This window comes from Platichthys flesus, chromosome 5, assembly GCF_949316205.1.
Source record: "Platichthys flesus chromosome 5, fPlaFle2.1, whole genome shotgun sequence".
NCBI lineage: Eukaryota > Metazoa > Chordata > Actinopteri > Pleuronectiformes > Pleuronectidae > Platichthys > Platichthys flesus.
In genome coordinates this window covers 17,958,334-17,976,996 of record NC_084949.1, presented here as the reverse complement: position 1 = coordinate 17,976,996, position 18,663 = coordinate 17,958,334, and the positions used below count along the sequence as shown (strand labels likewise).

At 40.6% G+C, this 18,663-nt stretch overlaps 2 protein-coding genes across 2 annotated transcripts in view; one reads left to right on the top strand and one right to left on the bottom strand.

Moving 5' to 3' along the window:
* ctnna2 (catenin (cadherin-associated protein), alpha 2) overlaps positions 1-18,663 on the bottom strand; it is a 276,055-nt gene that overhangs the window by 93,579 nt on the left and 163,813 nt on the right. The gene's annotated exons all lie outside the window — the stretch shown is intronic.
* On the top strand, positions 8,724-12,670 carry lrrtm1 (leucine rich repeat transmembrane neuronal 1). Its single transcript, XM_062386985.1, has one exon. The coding sequence runs from the start codon at positions 9,821-9,823 to the stop codon at positions 11,396-11,398; it is 1,578 nt and encodes a 525-aa protein (XP_062242969.1). The 5' UTR covers positions 8,724-9,820; the 3' UTR covers positions 11,399-12,670.

The window sequence follows — 18,663 nt, the reverse complement described above, 5'->3', positions numbered from 1 at the left end:
TGGAGACAGAGTAATGAAGTACAATCTGCACGCTGCTCTGTTCGCTCTCTTCAATTTACCTCCTCACACAAACACAATCTGAAAGCAAACTTATTTCCTGTTCTCGTCGTTGAAGTGACCCCAGCGCTCAGTACAACACAGCCAGAGCGAGCTGACCACCTGCCGTGAAAACATGTGCCATAAACCCTGGCACAGTAATACCATCATAGTCAATGACACATCATGATTCACATGTACAAAGTGATTTTTTTGCCTGAAAAAAGTAACAAAGTTTTAAATGTATCCATCTCAGTCTGGGGGATGGATTTATATCCCCCAGACTGAGTTAATTTCTACTTTGAGTAACTGTGAAAATATCCATTGACGTCATCCATCTGCTGCGTGATAATTACATTGCTAACATCCGACTCGTTCCGTTTAAAGGTCAATGTAACTCCAGGATCTGTCTTTCATTATTTTTTCTGTACAGTATGCCCTGGTTTATACTAGGTGCACGTTTTTTATCCACAAATCTAGAGTGACGTGTTCCCAAAAGAACCCCACTGGTGTAATGTATTCCATATGTAAACAAACACCACCTGCTACACAGAAGCAATCTGGCAGACACCTCCAGAAATACAGATTCCAACTTCCCAGCAATCTGCCTGATATGTATGTATAGATATGTATGAATGTATGTACACCAAAAGGTACAACAAGACCTTCACTCCAGGATAACTCTAATGTTATTGTGTACTGTGAGGTGTAAATAAGCAGGTCCAAAGACATCTGCCTTTGCACTGAAAGCAACAACAGCTGCAATTGAAATGTCCTGCTCTTGTTCATGTAGATGTTGTACAGGTGGCCTTGTTTCATCACACACCAACAGACAGCCATTGTGGGTGTTAGGGACAAGCTCAAGACTCCATTGGAATTAATAACGTGCAACTTTAGGAATTGCCGTAAGTTATAAAAAGGTGTTGTGGGGATTCCCTCTGTGAGAAATAACAACGTCCGTCCTCTGTACGGACTTCCACGTGAGACAGATAATGGTGAACGACTAAGTTTGTGTTGTTGTCTTATATGAAGAGAAAGACAATGGAAAATTAACACACAAGCCATCTGCATCTGTAATAGAGAATAACACTGGTCGTAAATGATGATCTAAAGCTCGACAACGTCTGCTGTGTAACTGCAGAGTGTGATTCCTCTGCTTCTACCGCGTGTACGACACATTCATGTGAGACACAATTACGTTAGATGCTCCCTGGGCTGAATATACGGCCCACAGGCCAGAATTAGCTGAGGATGGAGACTTATGAAAGAAGGCTCGACACTAGAGATTCAGTACAGAACAGGGCTCTGGATAGTATCTGTAAAACAACACACATATTTATATAGATAAATGCATCACATGAAAAGAGACAGAATGACCTCAAAAATCTGAAATCTCATGTCTTAATTAATGCAACACAGGGTAGAAAATAAAACCTGGTTAACAATTATACAACAACACTTTTGATAGTGTGATAACAACTACTTAAAATGACAGGCACCAACTTTGAGAAAAATTCATTGAATGCAAATGTTGGGACATTTTAGTTTTGCCCACCGCATCCGGAGGAAAGCACGATTTATATTGCAGCCAGCCAGCAGGGAGTCATCCAGACACCACCCTCATGGGAAGCCATCATGTCATCCATCTTTATACAGCGTGTGCTTGAATCTAAGACCTTTTACCTCAGATTCAATACAGGGAGTTAATATATAAAAAAATTCATATGAAGTAATTTGACGCTGCAGCATGGCAGCATATTCACAAAAAAACATTTGCACCCGTCAGCACCAGATTACACATTAAAAAAGTGTAATTTCCACATCGCTAAATAACCCCTGTTTTCTTATCCCAATGCTTACAATGCTGCCTTTTACAAAGAAAGGCAATAAACTATTTTTTTTTTAATCAACAAAATCCCTAAGGAGACTAGACCAGTTACAAATGTATCCCCATAATCACTCACGTCTTCGTGAAACACAACTCCACAGTCTGTAAAAAAGCATTAAACGCAAATGAAAGAGCCATACGTTGGCATCAGGTACAGTTGATTCTGAAACAACTCTGACTGCTTGTTGGGCTCGAGGCAAAACGGTTCTGTTTACACTGCTTTGCTCATTTGATAAGCCGCCAGGAATATAACCCTCCACCTCAGGCATTAGAGGAAATATGTCTGTGGATGTTTATCAAAAAGTGTTCATGTGCAAGAAAATGAGAGAAGGCACAACATTTATAGAAAGACCTCATTTATAAACATTATGCGCACACTTTCCATGCAAGAAGAAAGTTTGCTGGTGACCCTTACAGACTTGTTTTTTTGCATATTCCTGGTAATAAAAACAAAGAAAATCCCAATCTGGAAATATCTGTTTATTTTGCAAAGACACCTCTAACTATTTACATATAGCTTCAATATTTAACACAATGTAAGACAATTTTTATCTAAATTAAACAGAAATTTGGGTCTGTCACGGTAAGGAGAGCAGCGATTGTGTAGCCATGCTTTAGCTATGGCACTGTTTAGTGTCCCAGTAGGTCCTCACAGTGGGACAGCAAACCGTCATGTACAAAACCAGAACTCTTCAAGGAATCAGTGAAATGGATTTTAGACAACATGAGTTTTAACATGTGCACCTGCATCCATGTTGGAACAGGACAATATCATACATGATGGGTGGCACTGGGGCAACATACAATTCTGAATCAATTCTGTGTGTTTACTTAGTATTAGGAAATGTCTTGTGTTATCTGTTGTGCCTGTGCACTTTATATGTTTCACTGTGGGAGAGTGGGAAACGTCGTATCGATTCCTTGTATGTTCAGAACATGTTAAGAAATTGACAATAAGTCACTTTAACTTAACTTTAACTTTAACTTTAACATACAGGATCTGACAGTTTATCGTGCCGAACATTTTCAAGTCAGGCAGATAATCTACGAGTGAACGTTAGATTGTGGAAATAGTATCATGTGATTGTTCAATGTTTGAATGCAATCTAATTTTAATTTCTAACATTTAATGTATCTTTGGATCACTCCAAATGTCCAAATTACAAAAGCCTTGGCTCTTGGACATTTTGAAACTAATTATTGTCCAGGTGAAGCAACCGTGAAGGACAACACCACCACCTGTGACACTCAATGAGCGGTAGAGTGTTAACAGTTAGTGATAACAGTATTAACACTCTGAATTGGAGTGATAACTTACATAAAAGTGTAAAAGACTTTTGCACAAAATGCTGAAACAAGCTCCTAAATCGAAAAGCAAACTCAACCTTTGAGTAACAAAATTCAACTGATTTAAATTCAAGGTTCAAAATGTAAAAATGAAGGTGTGAAAATGTGAACCACAACGGCCTCTCCTGTGTGACAAGTTGTATCTGTCCCTTGCACTACAAACTCTAACTTTACATTGATCTTTAGGTATTCTAAACTTAACTTGCAGCGGGGACTCTGCGGACAAAGGCACAAGTAATTTTCTACACTTACAAGGGTTTCAGCCTTTTGCATCAGAGACTCCTCAGTTCGCTGCATTCTAGCCTGCACCATCCCAACATGAGAGGGCTTAGTGGACATATGAAGGATGTGGAGGCTTGTTTGGATCTGAATGAGGCAATAGGCAAGAGGAGTCAGAGTTATCAAAAGTGAGGCCACTCTGCTCCAGAGAGCTAGGTTTTGAAAACGGGCTTGGTGACTCTCAGTGGGATTTCTGTATCATCTGACAGCACAACAAAGTTCCTCTGGCAGACAGAGCCTCGTTCTAGGCACCGCTTGATGTGGTCTCTGAAGCCAGAAACATTATAGAGCCAGAACACAGCTGGATAAAGAAACACACTAAGTAAAAAATCTGGAAACATGCAATTGAATTAAACACTGAATGTGGAAAAACCCACACACAACATCCTGCCAATACGTGGGTGCGGAATTGGATGTGGCAGGTAGCTGTAAATATCTACCAACTGTGGCGCCGGGTGAGGAATTCGGATTTTGTTGCTCTGCAAAAGCATGTCCAACACTGAGAGTGTGACTGTTCTTTGTTGTGACACTGCAAAAATCTGTTTGTCTAGTCTCCTCTCAAAATCCAACACCTCAAGTTGGACATACAGTACCAGGAATTTAGACACATATTAATTTCCTTTCACACATACAAATACACACCTTCTATCCATTTGTATCCATCCATCCATCCATATTCTCTATCCTATTAAATATAATTATCAGGGATGAAAACTCAGTCTATGCAATTGTGTCCCAATAGGTGATGATTTACCCTGTATTTTCCAGTATGTGGCACAGTGTGACATTTTGCCTGTGTTCTTTTTCGGCTGTTATTCTGACTCCCGTGGAGTATTTGACTCCCTCACTCATGTGTCTGTGTACAGTAGATATTTACTGATCTTCTATGTGTGCTGCTTGTTGATAATAACCATATTTTACTGTCCATCACTCCACCAGGTTCTGGCATCACCGACTTCACCTTTATTAATATTATTATTATTATTGTTATTATTATTATTATTGTTATTATTACTATTATTATCATAAAGTGAAATCTGCAGGTGGTTTAAGACCGTGCTTCCATCCACAGATTTATTGGCAGACCTTTTTCCCCTTTTCCATCAATGCGACACACTCTCTTTGACCCTTTTTGGCTGTTTCAAGCAGATTCTTCTTTATATATTGTTTTATCTCTTGATAATCACTCTCTTGAGATCCTCATCTATATTTATGAATTCTATATTCTTAAAAGCGTCAAACATGGGAAAATCGTTAGAATGACATGTTTTTTTTTCCTCCTGTTTACTGAAGCAAACTCTGCGTCACACAAAAACAGGCTTCAAGTAGTGAAACCTGAGTCCCTCCAGTCACATGCTCCAATGAACATTACGATGGTATCTTCTTTCCTGTTCTTTTTAACCCAGCAGCAGTTAGTGTGAGCAAAAGGACGATGGAGAGAGATGTGGATTTTTCGGGTATATTCTGAAGGAAGCTCAAACTAAAACCTACCTTGACTGGGTTACTGACTTCACAATTAAGATTTTCAAGATGAGATAAGTCTATGATGTTAATAATTTGCCAATTCCACGGCAATCTCAATTTATCTTTGAGAAGACTTCTTCAGATTTGCAGTTCATCCTCAGTTGAGGGTTATATAACGGGATAATGTAATTGTAACTAGCAAAAGTGAAATGAATAAACCTGATGTTAACTCTCCGTCCGCTTGTGACCCTTCAAAACTTAGGGAAACCTCCGTCTAACATATTTTTTTCCAATCCTACGTCTTTTGCTAACCACACGACAGCCACACTATGGAGTGTCTTGACTGAACCCCGCCACCATCCTTTCCCAGCTGCCCATCAACATTATCTCTGCAGCGGGCCAATTAGTCATCATCTGCCTTGTTTTGTCGGACTCGCACAGTCAGTCGTGCTCTGGTTCAGCAAATGATTTCAATAATGGGCCTGTAATCACAGATGCTGATAATTCTGAGTCTCGTTTGATCCCTAAATCAATCCAGTCTGTTCATAATTCACCGTATCCTCCACCTTTTTCTATTGTTTAACAAATTCAAGATGTGACATAAAATCAGATCAATTACTGGGACATAAAATAAAGCTTGAGGAGTTCAGAGATCCAAATGAAGTCATGAATATTTAGATACAAACTGCTGTATTTCCGCTAAGTTAGACGAGACCAGCATTGTGTCAAATTCAAATGATTGACTGACCAGGAGTCATGGCTCAGCTATGAGTAAAGTTTGGGAGAAGATGTAAGATGAAGGATAAGTGGAGGTCAAATATGTAGCCAGTGACAGATCATGTTCTTGGTGTTTTGCATCCAACTAAAAACGGTAATTTAAGTACTTAAGTACTTGATTTCTCTTATCTAAAACACACGTCTAAGTATTCTCTGATATGGGAGGTGGTGAGTCACATTCATACTTTAAACCTAAACTGAACAAATATGGTTTCATCCAAAGCGGGGGGGGGGGGGAAATGCAATTATAAAAAGGAAGATCATACTTATATCTGTAAAATGACGATTGATTGAGAAATGGTTCTGTTGTTCATGAGAGTAATGTCACTGGGCACATCTTGTTCACACTCACACACACACGCCCATACACCTCACCTCATACTGACTTTAGCTCTAAAGCAGGGAGCCAAAGCTCTTAAAGTCTTAAAACTGATGGTCTGGATACTCTCATCTCCTGTTCGCTGTGTCAAGTCATTATAGGGCACCAAGTCATTAGCTGATGGTGAAGTCATCCATTACAGCTAAGAGGGAATATAGTAAAGGCAAAGCAGAGATGATTCCAACTTTACAATGTCCAGATCGTGTGAAGGGCAATTTCTCCTCCATCTTCTTTGCTGCTCAGTGCTTCATAGTCAGTTCTTCAAAAGTAGATTAAAACAATTAGAATACGGTTTGATGAAGTACATTTACTGGATGATTTGACTTATTTTAATGATTTGCATCCTGATCCATAATTATTCCTTCGCCAGCTTTACATTGTTACATGTGACACTGACGTACAGTGTTATGACTGAAGTAAAGAAACACCAGGCAAATTGTAAAATTATTGGTTAAATAAATGGCTGCCTAAAAAACATTAGTGCTGAACAAAAACTACTTAAGTGTTGGTGCAGTCCCCATCCAGTGGTAGCTGTGGTACAATTGGTTTGATGGGATGCAATTAAAACGGCCTTATTCACTACCTGGTTTCCTATTACACTCTCACTCTCCCGACTTTGATATAGTATAATTTCAAAGAGCAGATTAGATATAATATAGTGGATCAGTAGAGTAAAACAAAGTTTACAACCCTTGTTACAGCAATTTACTCTAAAGCAGAGCATATGACCAGACACAGTGATATGATTAGGAAACACAAACCAGGCAAGCTTTTATCATAAAGTTTTATAGGACAGACCCAGTTCCAAAGTAATCAAAATTATACAGCATATCATTCTTTTATTTAACTTATAAATAAGATTCATCATTATTTTTAATTTCTTTAACTAGTTTAACTAGTTTACCTTTATAGACAAGTAACTGCACCTGGATTATTAAAGGGACATCATTAAAGGTTCAGTGGGTATAATTTAGTGTCATCTAGTGGTGAAGTTGCATGCTGCAGCTGAATACCCCTCACCTCACCCTCCCCTTCCAAACATGAAAGAGAACCAGTGGTGGCCTTCAGTTGTCATATAAACTCAAAGCTGTTTAGTATGCCCAGTCTGGGCTACTGTAAAAAAACATGTCAGCCTCCATAGAGAGGACCCACTCCCAACATACATATATTATTTAAAGTATTTAAATATAAAGGACCCATTCTAGAGTAAATAAAACCACAATTTAGATGGAACACATTATTGAAAACAACCCGTAAGATTATTTTATATTCATTTCTGTCAATAGATCCCTCTCACATAAATCTTAAACATACTGGACCTTTAAAACCTGTTTTTGTGAATTTCCTTCGATTCACTTCGAAATTCCTTTTTAGGAAAAACAAGACTGCTTTACAAAAGACGCAATAATCCCAAGGAAAAGGAAATCTGCAGATGGTAAGAAAGTTGGCTGGTTTGAGGAATGGAAGAAACTGTCACAGCTCAATATCTTTGAAAATCAATGGCAGAGCATTGACAAGGCTATGAGTACAGCTGCGAGCAATCACATCTGTATTCAGAATGGATGGCCTTGCTATAATTGACAATGGTACAGAATGGCTGGCCACAGGACTGTTTGATTTAATGAGGAATGTCATACTCCAGTCTTTACTCATTATACTCTAGCCTTTATGTTTAGGAAGACTAAACACTGAATCTTAATAGACTCAGATTGAGTCATTACACAAGACATTATACAGTATGATATAAAGAAGTGCTCATATAATATGCGTGATGAATATAATAAATTGTGACATCATTTTTGGAATTAACTACTTTCATGTTTTATGTGAATATAGACCGGGTTGATGTTGAGAGAGACGATGTTAAATTTTAGTTGCAATATTTCCTATATGTCTTATTTGCAGCCTCTCTGGATTGTTAACATGAACAGGTTTCTATGCTTTAGGGGTGGAACTAATATTGGACACCCATTTTGTTCAATGGACGAATGTTATTTTGCAACTCTGAAATTAGAAAACTGCTTTCTCACAGCGACGTCAAAGGAAAAGGAGGCAGACATAATATGGCCCAATTCATTACAGTCAGAGAAGGAATGAGAGAGAGAGAGAGCGAGAGAGCGAGAGAGAGAGAGAGAGAGAGAGAGAGAGAGAGAGAGAGAGAGAGAGAGAGAGAGAGAGAGAGAGAGAGAGAGAGAGAGAGAGAGAGAGAGAGAGAGAGAGAGAGAGAGAGAGAGAGAGAGAGAGAGAGAGAGAGAGAGAGAGAGAGAGAGAGAGAGAGAGAGAGAGAGAGGTGGGTGGGTGGGGGGGTTCATTAAAGCTCCTGGTTTAAGCCCGGCCCATTCTGAATATGTAAATGTCTCAGGCACGGAGAAAAACACAGCAAGAGAAAAGTGAAGAGGGAAGAGGGGAGGGACCGAGGAAGAGGAGGGGAGCGGCATGAACAAGTGAGTGAGCGATCAAGGGAAAGAGAGCAAGAGAGTGAGGGAAAGAGAGCGAGAACTCTGAATTGTGAGTGGCTTACGACACTCAGTGAACAGAAGGCGCTTCTGCATGCGCTGTCAGAGTACTGGTCTGCTGCAAGGGATTGCGCGCTCCTTCGCTTCCCACATTTACCGCCCTGCCTGCCTACCAGCACCAGCCGTCAGCAGCCTCTTCCAGCTGGCGGAGAAATCAGCCGGAGAGCGAGGGATGGAAGGAGACCTGCAAGCTACAGGGGACACGAGCGGCTTCTTAACCGGGATGAGCCACTGAGATGACACGGAATACTGTTACACAAGAAAACAGTGAACAGCGTTCACCTCTTTAATTCTTTTTTTTTTCTCTCTCTCTCCCTGCATCCGTCACTGAAAGCATGATTACCCGCTTGACTGGATTTAAACCTCACAAATCAGTGATGCTACCAGAGATGGACGATAATACGTGCTGACAGATCTGAAACTTAAGCAGCAAAGCGGGAGAAGAACAGAGCAAAACAGACATTTCAAAAGATTTTTCCTTGGTCTGTCTTTTTTTTTTTCTTCTTCTCTGGTTGTCTCTTCTCCCCTCTGATCATTGCAGCAGAGGACTGCAGAGGAGCTAAAGAGACAGAGCTCATGCATGCAGACAGGGGAACTTGCACTTCCTACCATCACGCTGAAAGATACTTGAATTCCTTCTCTTTCTGGCTCTTTCACTTGAGGAGAACTAAGACATTGTAAGCCTGCCAAGGATCTGGTGTCCACTGAAAAGGGAGAAGGGAGGGGGGGAGAATTTGTACCACAGTGGGGTCTTTTTTAGATTCGCACATAATTAGTGTCGGGGCACAAAGCGAGAGGCTGAATGGAGATTGTCAGCTTTTGGAAAGGGGTGAGTAGGAATCTTTTAAATAAGATCTGTCAGTGAGGACGTCTTTTTTTTCCAACCCCCTTTACTCTCCACCTACTGCTTGATTTTTGACATAAGCACAGGGACTTGCCTTCGATCCTTTGTATTTTTGACAAGGATTCCCTTGTTTGCCTAATTAAAAAATATCAAATCACTGCCTGCAACTTAAATACAAAAACTGGATTAATTAATACATTTATTAGGATAAATATGATGTGAAGGTACAAACAAAAACAATATCCAGAGTGGTTCAATGGACATTTTCTCGGTGACATCCCTGGATATTTATGCTAATGGATTTCCTTCTAATTGGACTGTACCTAAAGTGGCCGCTGAAGAAGCCCCCTGGGTTGATACTTTGTTCACTGGGCATTTTCCTGAGAATGGTTCCCCTGGTGGAGGGGGTCTGTCCGAGGCTGTGCCGCTGCGACAGCAAGCTGCTGTACTGCGAGGGGCTCAACCTCACAGACATTCCCCGCAATCTGAGCAGTGCCATGGGCCTGTCCATGAGAGAGAACAACCTGACCGAGCTGCGTGAAGGCCAACTGAATGGTTTGTCACAGCTCACCTGGCTCTACTTAGATCACAACAACATTGACATTGTGGAGGAGGCTGCATTTGACAGGCTAAGACGTGTGAAGGAGTTAGACCTGAGCAGCAACCGGATTGAGAGTCTGCCAAATGGCACCTTTAGGCCCCTCCCAAACCTACGTATTCTGGACCTCTCCTACAACAGGCTGCAGGCGCTAGAGCCCGACCTGTTCCACGGCCTTAGAAAGCTCAGCAATTTGCATTTACGCTACAATGCTCTAAAATTTGTGCCAGTGCGGATTTTTCAAGACTGCCGGAGCATGCAGTTTCTGGACTTGGGATACAACCAACTACAGAGTCTTGCTCGAAACTCCTTCGCTGGCCTCTTCAAGTTAACAGAGTTGCATCTTGAGCACAATGACCTGGTTAAAGTCAACCTAGCCCACTTCCCTCGCCTCATCTCTTTACGTACTCTATACATGCACAACAATCATGCTACAATTGTTGTAAATACCCTGGACTGGACATGGCATTTTTTAGAGAAGATTGACCTGTCTGCCAATGAAATCGAGTACATTGAGCCACATGTGTTTGAGAGTGCACCCAACCTCAAGGTTCTAATGCTGGACTCCAATCGTTTGACCTCTGTGGACCAGCGGATCCTGGATTCATGGTCTTCTCTGGACAGCATTACCCTGGCAGGGAATGACTGGGAGTGCAGTCGCAACATGTGTGCCTTGGCCTCCTGGCTGAGTGCCTTCCGAGGCCAGCGTGACAATTCCCTGCTGTGTTCAAGCCCCGACACTGCACAGGGCGAGGATGTGTTGGATGCTGTCTATGCTTTTCAGCTATGTGAGGTTCCCCCAATGGAAGTAACTACAGCAGGCCTGTACGCCTCTACAAGGGATCTGGCCCAGGGTGGCTCTGTTTTCCTGGGCCCATTTACTCAAAATCCTTATGAGGGTGAGGGCAGTGAAGTGGTCACCAGTTCTTTCACTGTCACAGTGGGCCATGATGACCTGGAGAGCACCATGCAGATTCATAAGGTGGTGACTGGCACCATGGCCCTCATCTTCTCCTTTCTCATCATAGTGCTCATGCTGTATGTAGCATGGAAATGCTTTCCTGCCGGAATAAGACAACTGAGGCAGTGCTTCAGCAGCCAGCGTCGCAAGCAGAAGCAAAAGCAAAGCATGCAGCAGATGGCTGCAATTTCCACTCCGGAGTATTATGTTGACTATAAACCCAACCACATTGAGGGAGCTCTGGTGATCATCAATGAATATGGCTCCTGCACTTGCCAACAGCAACCTTCTCGGGAATGTGAGGTGTGATCCTGCTTTGTGAGTGCGTCATTAACTGTGATTTTCTGGATATACAGTAAATCCCTTTTTTGGATACACCGGGGAGAGGAATACTGCAGGACTGAAGGATTAAACTGATCTTTTGGACACTTTTTACACAGCATCTCACTGTGATTTGGAAGGAGTGTGCTTTATGCAGCTGACTATTTCAAGGTGGATTTACTGTTACTGCTATCCTCTCCTGATTTGAGGCCACAGGGCATAACGGGCACATAATTCTTGGACCTGTTGATGCTATACAGAAAAGAGAGGAGTACATCGCTTTTTTCTCATGGATGGATAATTGAGCTTTAAAGTGTCTTTCTACTTAGGACATATAATTATTGTTTAAAAATAAACTGGGAACACATAAAAGAAGAAAAAAGAGAAAACAACCATTTGTATTATGGTAATATTTGACGAGCAACTAAAATATAAAAAAAAAACTGTTTAAGTTGGATTAAAATGTAAAAATATGTCTGTGTAAAATATGTTTAAAGAAGAAGTGCAAGTGTGGACAAAAAATGAAACAAGATAATCTATTTCTTTTGTAAACTACAAAAAATGTTTAAATAAATGAATTGCTATTCACAGTAAACTCATTTGTATGTGAGAAGCCTGTCAGAGAGGGTGAATGACAACAGACGCAGGATTCGCCCTCATGGACTGAAAATCCATGTCTCTGCAGTGTATCGAACCAAAAAAATAAAAATGAAATACAGAACAAAAACAAAGGCCAGAGGGATATCTGCATCTCATCACCAATGTAAAATCCATGGTCTGAATTTTAGATCTCTCTGTTTTATCTCTCATATTTGTTGTTTAACATTCACTGTGTTGGCTCGCTATCAGTGTAGTTTATTTCCCCCCTTCCCATTGCCTGTGTTTGAATAGATTCAAATGATCTATTTCATCTTAATCACTAAGCATATTTTCATATTATTATATCACTATTTGTGTACCATCCAAGTAAAGAAAGCAGAGTGTCAAAGATCTAAAGCTATGTCTCTCATTGTGTCTCCCCTTTTTGGCTTTCACATAGGAGTGACGCCTCCTTTTACTGATTCAAGCACACTAGACTGAACAGTCATTTTAGCGCTTATTGAAATCAAAACAGCTTCAAGCCAGCTTCAATGAGGTTATGCACTTACAATACTATTCACTGTGTTTTCATGTGATCTACAGTGTTTGTCTATTTTGAGCTCTCTCTCTCTCTCTCTCTCTTTCTCTCTCGATATATATATATATATATATATATATATATACATATATATATATAGATATATAGATATCTATATATATATATGAATTTATATATATCCTTGCTCTGGTGTTAATTTGGTAAATTAGTGCACTGACAGATGCTGTGTTTCCTCTGACATGAGCAGTGTGTGTGGGGAGTAGGAGGAGGGTGTCGTGTGTGAGGAAGATGGAGAATCTCTGCAGAAAGAGGGAACAGACTGCTCTCTAGTGTGCATATTCTTATACTGTGGCAGCATTCTTCCTGTTCTGCACCATATTCTAGCAACTTCCACAGCAGGGGTGGCATCAATATGATGAAATTGCAGCAGCTTTCCTGAAAACAACTCAGTGCATCAATTTGCAGCGTTTTGTTTGTGTTGTTTTGCCATAAATTAAGATAATGTTTACAACTTGTAAGTCAGCAGGAATAAAAATGTTTCAAGAACTCATTGACAATCATTAAATAGTTCCAATACGACACGATACTTATCAGGACGCTGGTGCAGCTGGTTTTGTTTGAACAGAATGGGACGAAGGGTCAGAACAACAGGTAAGACATGGTTGGTGCCAAGGCTCTAAGGTCCTTCGGGAAATAATTTATCCAACCAAAATTGTTTTGATGACGTCATGGATCAATACTAATTGAACTGGGCTAATTATCAGTGGTTTTCAAATTAAAAAATGATAAATAATAGGGCAATTTATTTTACATCACTTTGTTGAGGCATTGCAGGGACAAAAAGTTGCAAGCTCTTACAAATTACTGATTAAATTTGAGTTAATTCTTGAAATCACAAGATCTACAAACCCTGAAGGGATGGACAAAGTGAGCCGCAGGATTTACATATTAATCTCTACCTCAGACAGCTTGTAGGATTTCTCCCAGGTAAAATCCTGCCTCGTACTAATTGTCCATATTAGTATGAGGGGTCTGCTGGGAATTTATTGTTTGCACTTGAGTGCACTCAATTGAAGCCATTTTCTTAATATTTTGGGAATATTGCAAGAGGTAGTTTTTCATGTTTTACATGTGTTTCATGTTTTACAATACTTTTACAATACTGTCGCATGTTTTACATGCGACAGTATTAATACAAAGGATAAGTATAATGTTATAGTATATATTATTTAAAAAATACTTCCTTTTAAATGCCTTCAGCATGGCATTTATCACACTTTTCCAAAACTATGACTAGGCTGTATTTCTAAGTGTTATAAAAAGGCTACACATTCCAAATGCTATAATGTGCGACCACAAGGAAGTCCAGTTGCGTCCGTATAGCACTTAGTAATATCATGACCCCGATGACTGAGAGTCGTCACAGACATGTTTCTGTGTGCGTGTGTGCGAGTCTCTGCCCACAACTGTGTTGGTTGGTTGTCTTCACACATATTACTTCCAAATGCTTATTTATAGTAATTCATGTGAAACTTGCTTCAGCCATCTGGACCCCGTAGCGATCATTAACATCAAACCAGTGTCTGAGGAAGGACCCTATGCAAGATGAAAGATGAAAGGCATAATGTGAGCAATGTCTGAAGACACGTGTTGCTGTCAAAGTGAAATATAATACCTAAAATGCATTCATTATATTTGGCTGTTAGCAGATAGCTTGACTGAATTAGGCGTCTGCATTCACAGCATGTAGCGCCGAAGTTAACTAACGCTGTGGGTATTTCTTGGGTTACATGTTTTAGGGGTAATAGCTAAACGTTGCCTTGCAGGATTTACGATGCATTTCTCATTCATGGCACCAAGGACGTCCCACTTCAAGCCCCAACATAGCTGTTCATCATAATCGAGAGAATCATGTGAATGCAAACGAGCACACTATGCATGGCAGGGCACCGTGATGGGAGCAGAGATTTGTTTTACTCTCTTCATCTTCTCATTCTGTCTCGAATTCTCAGCCCCATCCAATAGCCCGATAAACACGCGGCTGCAGGGCAAATTTGAGGTTGTGAGGCTTCATTTGTATAAATATTGGATGATGCCTGGCAAAGAGGCCAGTACAGGCACTATTGATTTCATTTCACTCTTTTCTTAAACAAGCTACCGGGGCAAAAGGTGATGGAGAATGGCCCTGAATATTTTAAAAGCTTTGAGTCCTGCAGGCTGACGCTAAACTACTTTAGACTTCTCTCTATCCCTCCTCACCTTTCTCGTTCTTTTCTATCTACCCTCTCCTCTCCCTGCGTCCGTGAGACACGGCAAACGTGGAGAAAAACATCAATTCATCTCACTGACAATAGATCAAATCTCTGCTTGACCTAATCCCGGGGTGATAATTCCCTGAGGGCAGATATGTGCTCTCAGACAGCATCCATTATAAACGCCTTGATTGATGATGCTCAGTAAAAATCAATAACGATGAGTGGTAACCAAAATGATCACAGCAAAAGCGAATGTATTTATCCCTTCCTTGGATTTTCACTTGTGCACTCGTGGTTGAAGGGGATATGTTTCTAAATGAAAGAAAAAAGCTCAACTATGAGTGGTTGACATGGAGCTGTGGTGACTGTCTTGCAATGAATCAGATCACTTTTCACTCCGAAGTAAAGTGTGAGACTCTGCATCCTGTAGCAGGATTTGGGCAAGAACGTGTGACGTTTGTTCTGTACTTTGCAGAGCTGCAGCTGTTTGTCAGTCAGAGTATATGCACCACAGGGATTGTATGTATATAGTGCCCACACTAATAGATCTGCATCTTCTGTTTTGTAGAATATGTGTAAAAACCTAAGGATGTGGTGGATTCCTACTCATGCAGTGACATGTGTGCTAATTTCAGGAAGTACATGAGGGCAACAGACCAAGGAAAAAAGTGTGACATCTAGGATTACATATGTGCAATAGAGAGGAGGAGTGGGGTAGGTGGGGAGTCACTGACACAGAGAGTAAAAGGTCCCAGCAATAAAATGAGAAAATGCAGGAGGGGGGTGTGAGGCACAAAAAGTGCATCATTCTGTATGTGCAGAACATGAGGCGTGGGTCAGAGCTAAAGGTCAAACACAAACCACAGAAAGACAGTATAGACTGAAACTGTACAGGCTGTTGCAAACCCAGATCCCTGCAAACACAGTCTATCCTCACTATCAATCAGCAAGCACCTCGTCTAGACGTGTCAGGGACGTGACTCTGCTTCACACATCGAAAATTATCAGGAACACAGAGAATAGAGATTCAGAATATCAAAACAGTGTGTTGCAGCATACAGAAATGGTGTGTTAATGCAAGTGTCCCCGAATGTTCTGCACGGATCCTTTCACCGGTGCAGTGGTGTGTCTGTCAGTGACCAAGCATCACTCTGCAGATCTTGTGGAAATAGCTTGCATCACAACCTGCAGCAAAGAGGGGGACTGGGGGGGACTTGGGGGGGGCCTTAGAGACGCAAAGAGATCCTTAAAAAATAAATTAACCTGGCTTCCTGTGAGGGGTATCGATTGGCCAGCATTCTGCCTTCTCATTGGGACTGGGACTGTGCTGCATAATTCAAGCTTAACACCCCCTCATAACCGGATGGAGAGCTAAATCATGGGTGGCAGCATGTACTGCAGTAGGCAGTAAGGAGCCGGTGATGACTAATGACAGTGTGTGGGTGGCTTTCCACTGCTTCTTTTATAACAGGTGGGTTATTGGGATCAATATTCTAATCATCATCAACATCATCTGTGAATCCAAAAACTCTGACACACTATTTTTCCCTTTTACCGTTCCCTCCCTCTCTCTTCCTCCTCTCCGAACGTTTCTCTCTGTCCCTGCTGTAAGTGTGATGTTGCTGCACTGCATTCAGGGAGAGCCGCTGACAAAACACTGCTGTAAACGTACAACCTCATAATTAATTAAAAGAGGGCAGAGAATGGAATTGACACATTATATTAAAGAGATGTCTCTCCTATTCAAATAAGAGATTTTACTTAACTAAACTGGACACAAGACCAATAAGACACAACTATATTCAGTATTGGGGCCAACTCTGCAGGCAGACCTCACCTCGCTACGCCCGCGGCTTCATTTACATTATCCTCAAGAAACACTGAATTAATAATAATGGCTGAGGAGTCATTATTCGTACTCGCACAGGTAGAGCAGTGGAGGCTGCTGTGGAAGGTCAAACTGGCTTGAGAACGGGGCAAGGTTGGCAGCTGAATATTCATTACCCTGAATCAGAGGGTGGAAGAGGAACAGGGAACTGGTGGCCATTGTTACTTCTATTTAATTATTATTCCAATTGTTATTATAACCATGAGAGTGTGTGCTTTTTCTTAACTTGCCATGGCTCTGTTGGATTCCTGATGTTATATCTGAGATTTTACTACACAAAACCTCAGGGTCAGTGTGTGAGACAATACATGGTAACAGCTGAGCCTGCATCTGGGGCTCCATGTAAATCTGTACAGGAGCAGATGTGGGTCAGCGCCTAATATTAAGAGTATTAATGTCGGTTGATGTGCAAAGCTTTGTTCAGGACTGGAAGCAGGATTTTCTATTCATCCGTTAATGCTATTCATACCTCTACAGATAGACCCCATTGAAACACACAGCAATACTATGTGTGGGAATCATGTATGTTTTTTACAATCATATTATTAATACGCCTTGAGACATGTGTCGACCACATACTGCCACACAAAGAGATAGCAATCCAAAACATATATGTAGGAGATTTCTGATTGTGTAGTGTAAGAGCATATTAAAATATTGTGTATCGATAAAAAACGGTATGAAATTTCACATTAACTTCACCTTATTGTAACAAACACAAAATAATACATCCTATGCAGTCCCAGCATTGCAAGCATGAGGGGCAAATACTGGATATGATCATGGGAATGGAAGATAACAGTGAAAGGATCTGAAGCTAATTGTGTATATTGAATATATTAATAAAGTGGCAGAATAGCACTATATTAAATATGTATTACAACTAGATATTAGATTATTTGCTTAACTTTTAATTAACATAAATATTCATGTAAAATTTGAATTTTATATGAAATTACAATGTCAAAGAAGTCTTTAACTTGATGCAAGGGAAATTCAGCTTTCAAATAGAGAACAATGTTTTGTGTACGTTGTGTGTGTCTGTATTTCCTGCTGATAAATATCAATACAAATAATACGATTAATCTATTAATCTACCTCTTCCCTAGGTGGCTGTAAGAAAGAAGTACGCTGATGAAGACTGAAACTAACACAAACAAATACAACAAATCATATTTTTTTGAATATCATTATGAAGCCTCACAGGCTGCTTTTTAAACCTAAATATCAGCCAAATTGCTACTCAGAGGACACCGTGGCCTTTTCAACAACTATAAATTAGGCTTTCCCAAATGAACATATAGATTCACAGTGTTAGATGTTGGCACAGGCAGCCTTTGAAAGACCTTAAACAAACAAACACAAAGACAATAAAAAGTGTATAACAGGAACTGGTTTAAAAAACAAAGCCTGTTTTTGTTTGTCGTCTTACCGGATGAGTGTGTACTTGTTTGCCCAGCAGACAGACATCACCGCAACCTGTCTACCATGGATGCTAAATGAGTCATCGCCGGTATAACTGAATTGTGTTCATTTTTTCAAATTCAGACCGTTTCCAATAAAACTCCAACCCAAACACATTACCCACTCACTTTGAGATGTTCATAGGTTAACAGGTGCAGCGATGCTGTCTGTGTTTCTTCTTGAATAAAAGTTAACGCAGGTTAGGGGAAGTAAAAATAGCCGGCATTTATCATTTCCCATTTATCTGATCAGTGTCAGGATGAATAAATGCTATTCTACCTGCTCTCCGTGCTCCCCCTCTTCTCCCTATCTTTGAGGGCAGATTGGCATCTTTCCAGTAGCCAATGAGATTGGCTCTATAAAATGGAATTGCCCCATTCTCCAAGTGTCAGCTGAGCAAAGGGGAAATGCGTTCACTGTTTACAAAACAGTCCTTCTAAATGCATGCCGGTGCAATGAATTCATAATATGCCATTTTGGAAAATATTCTCACGTTGACAGTCAATGT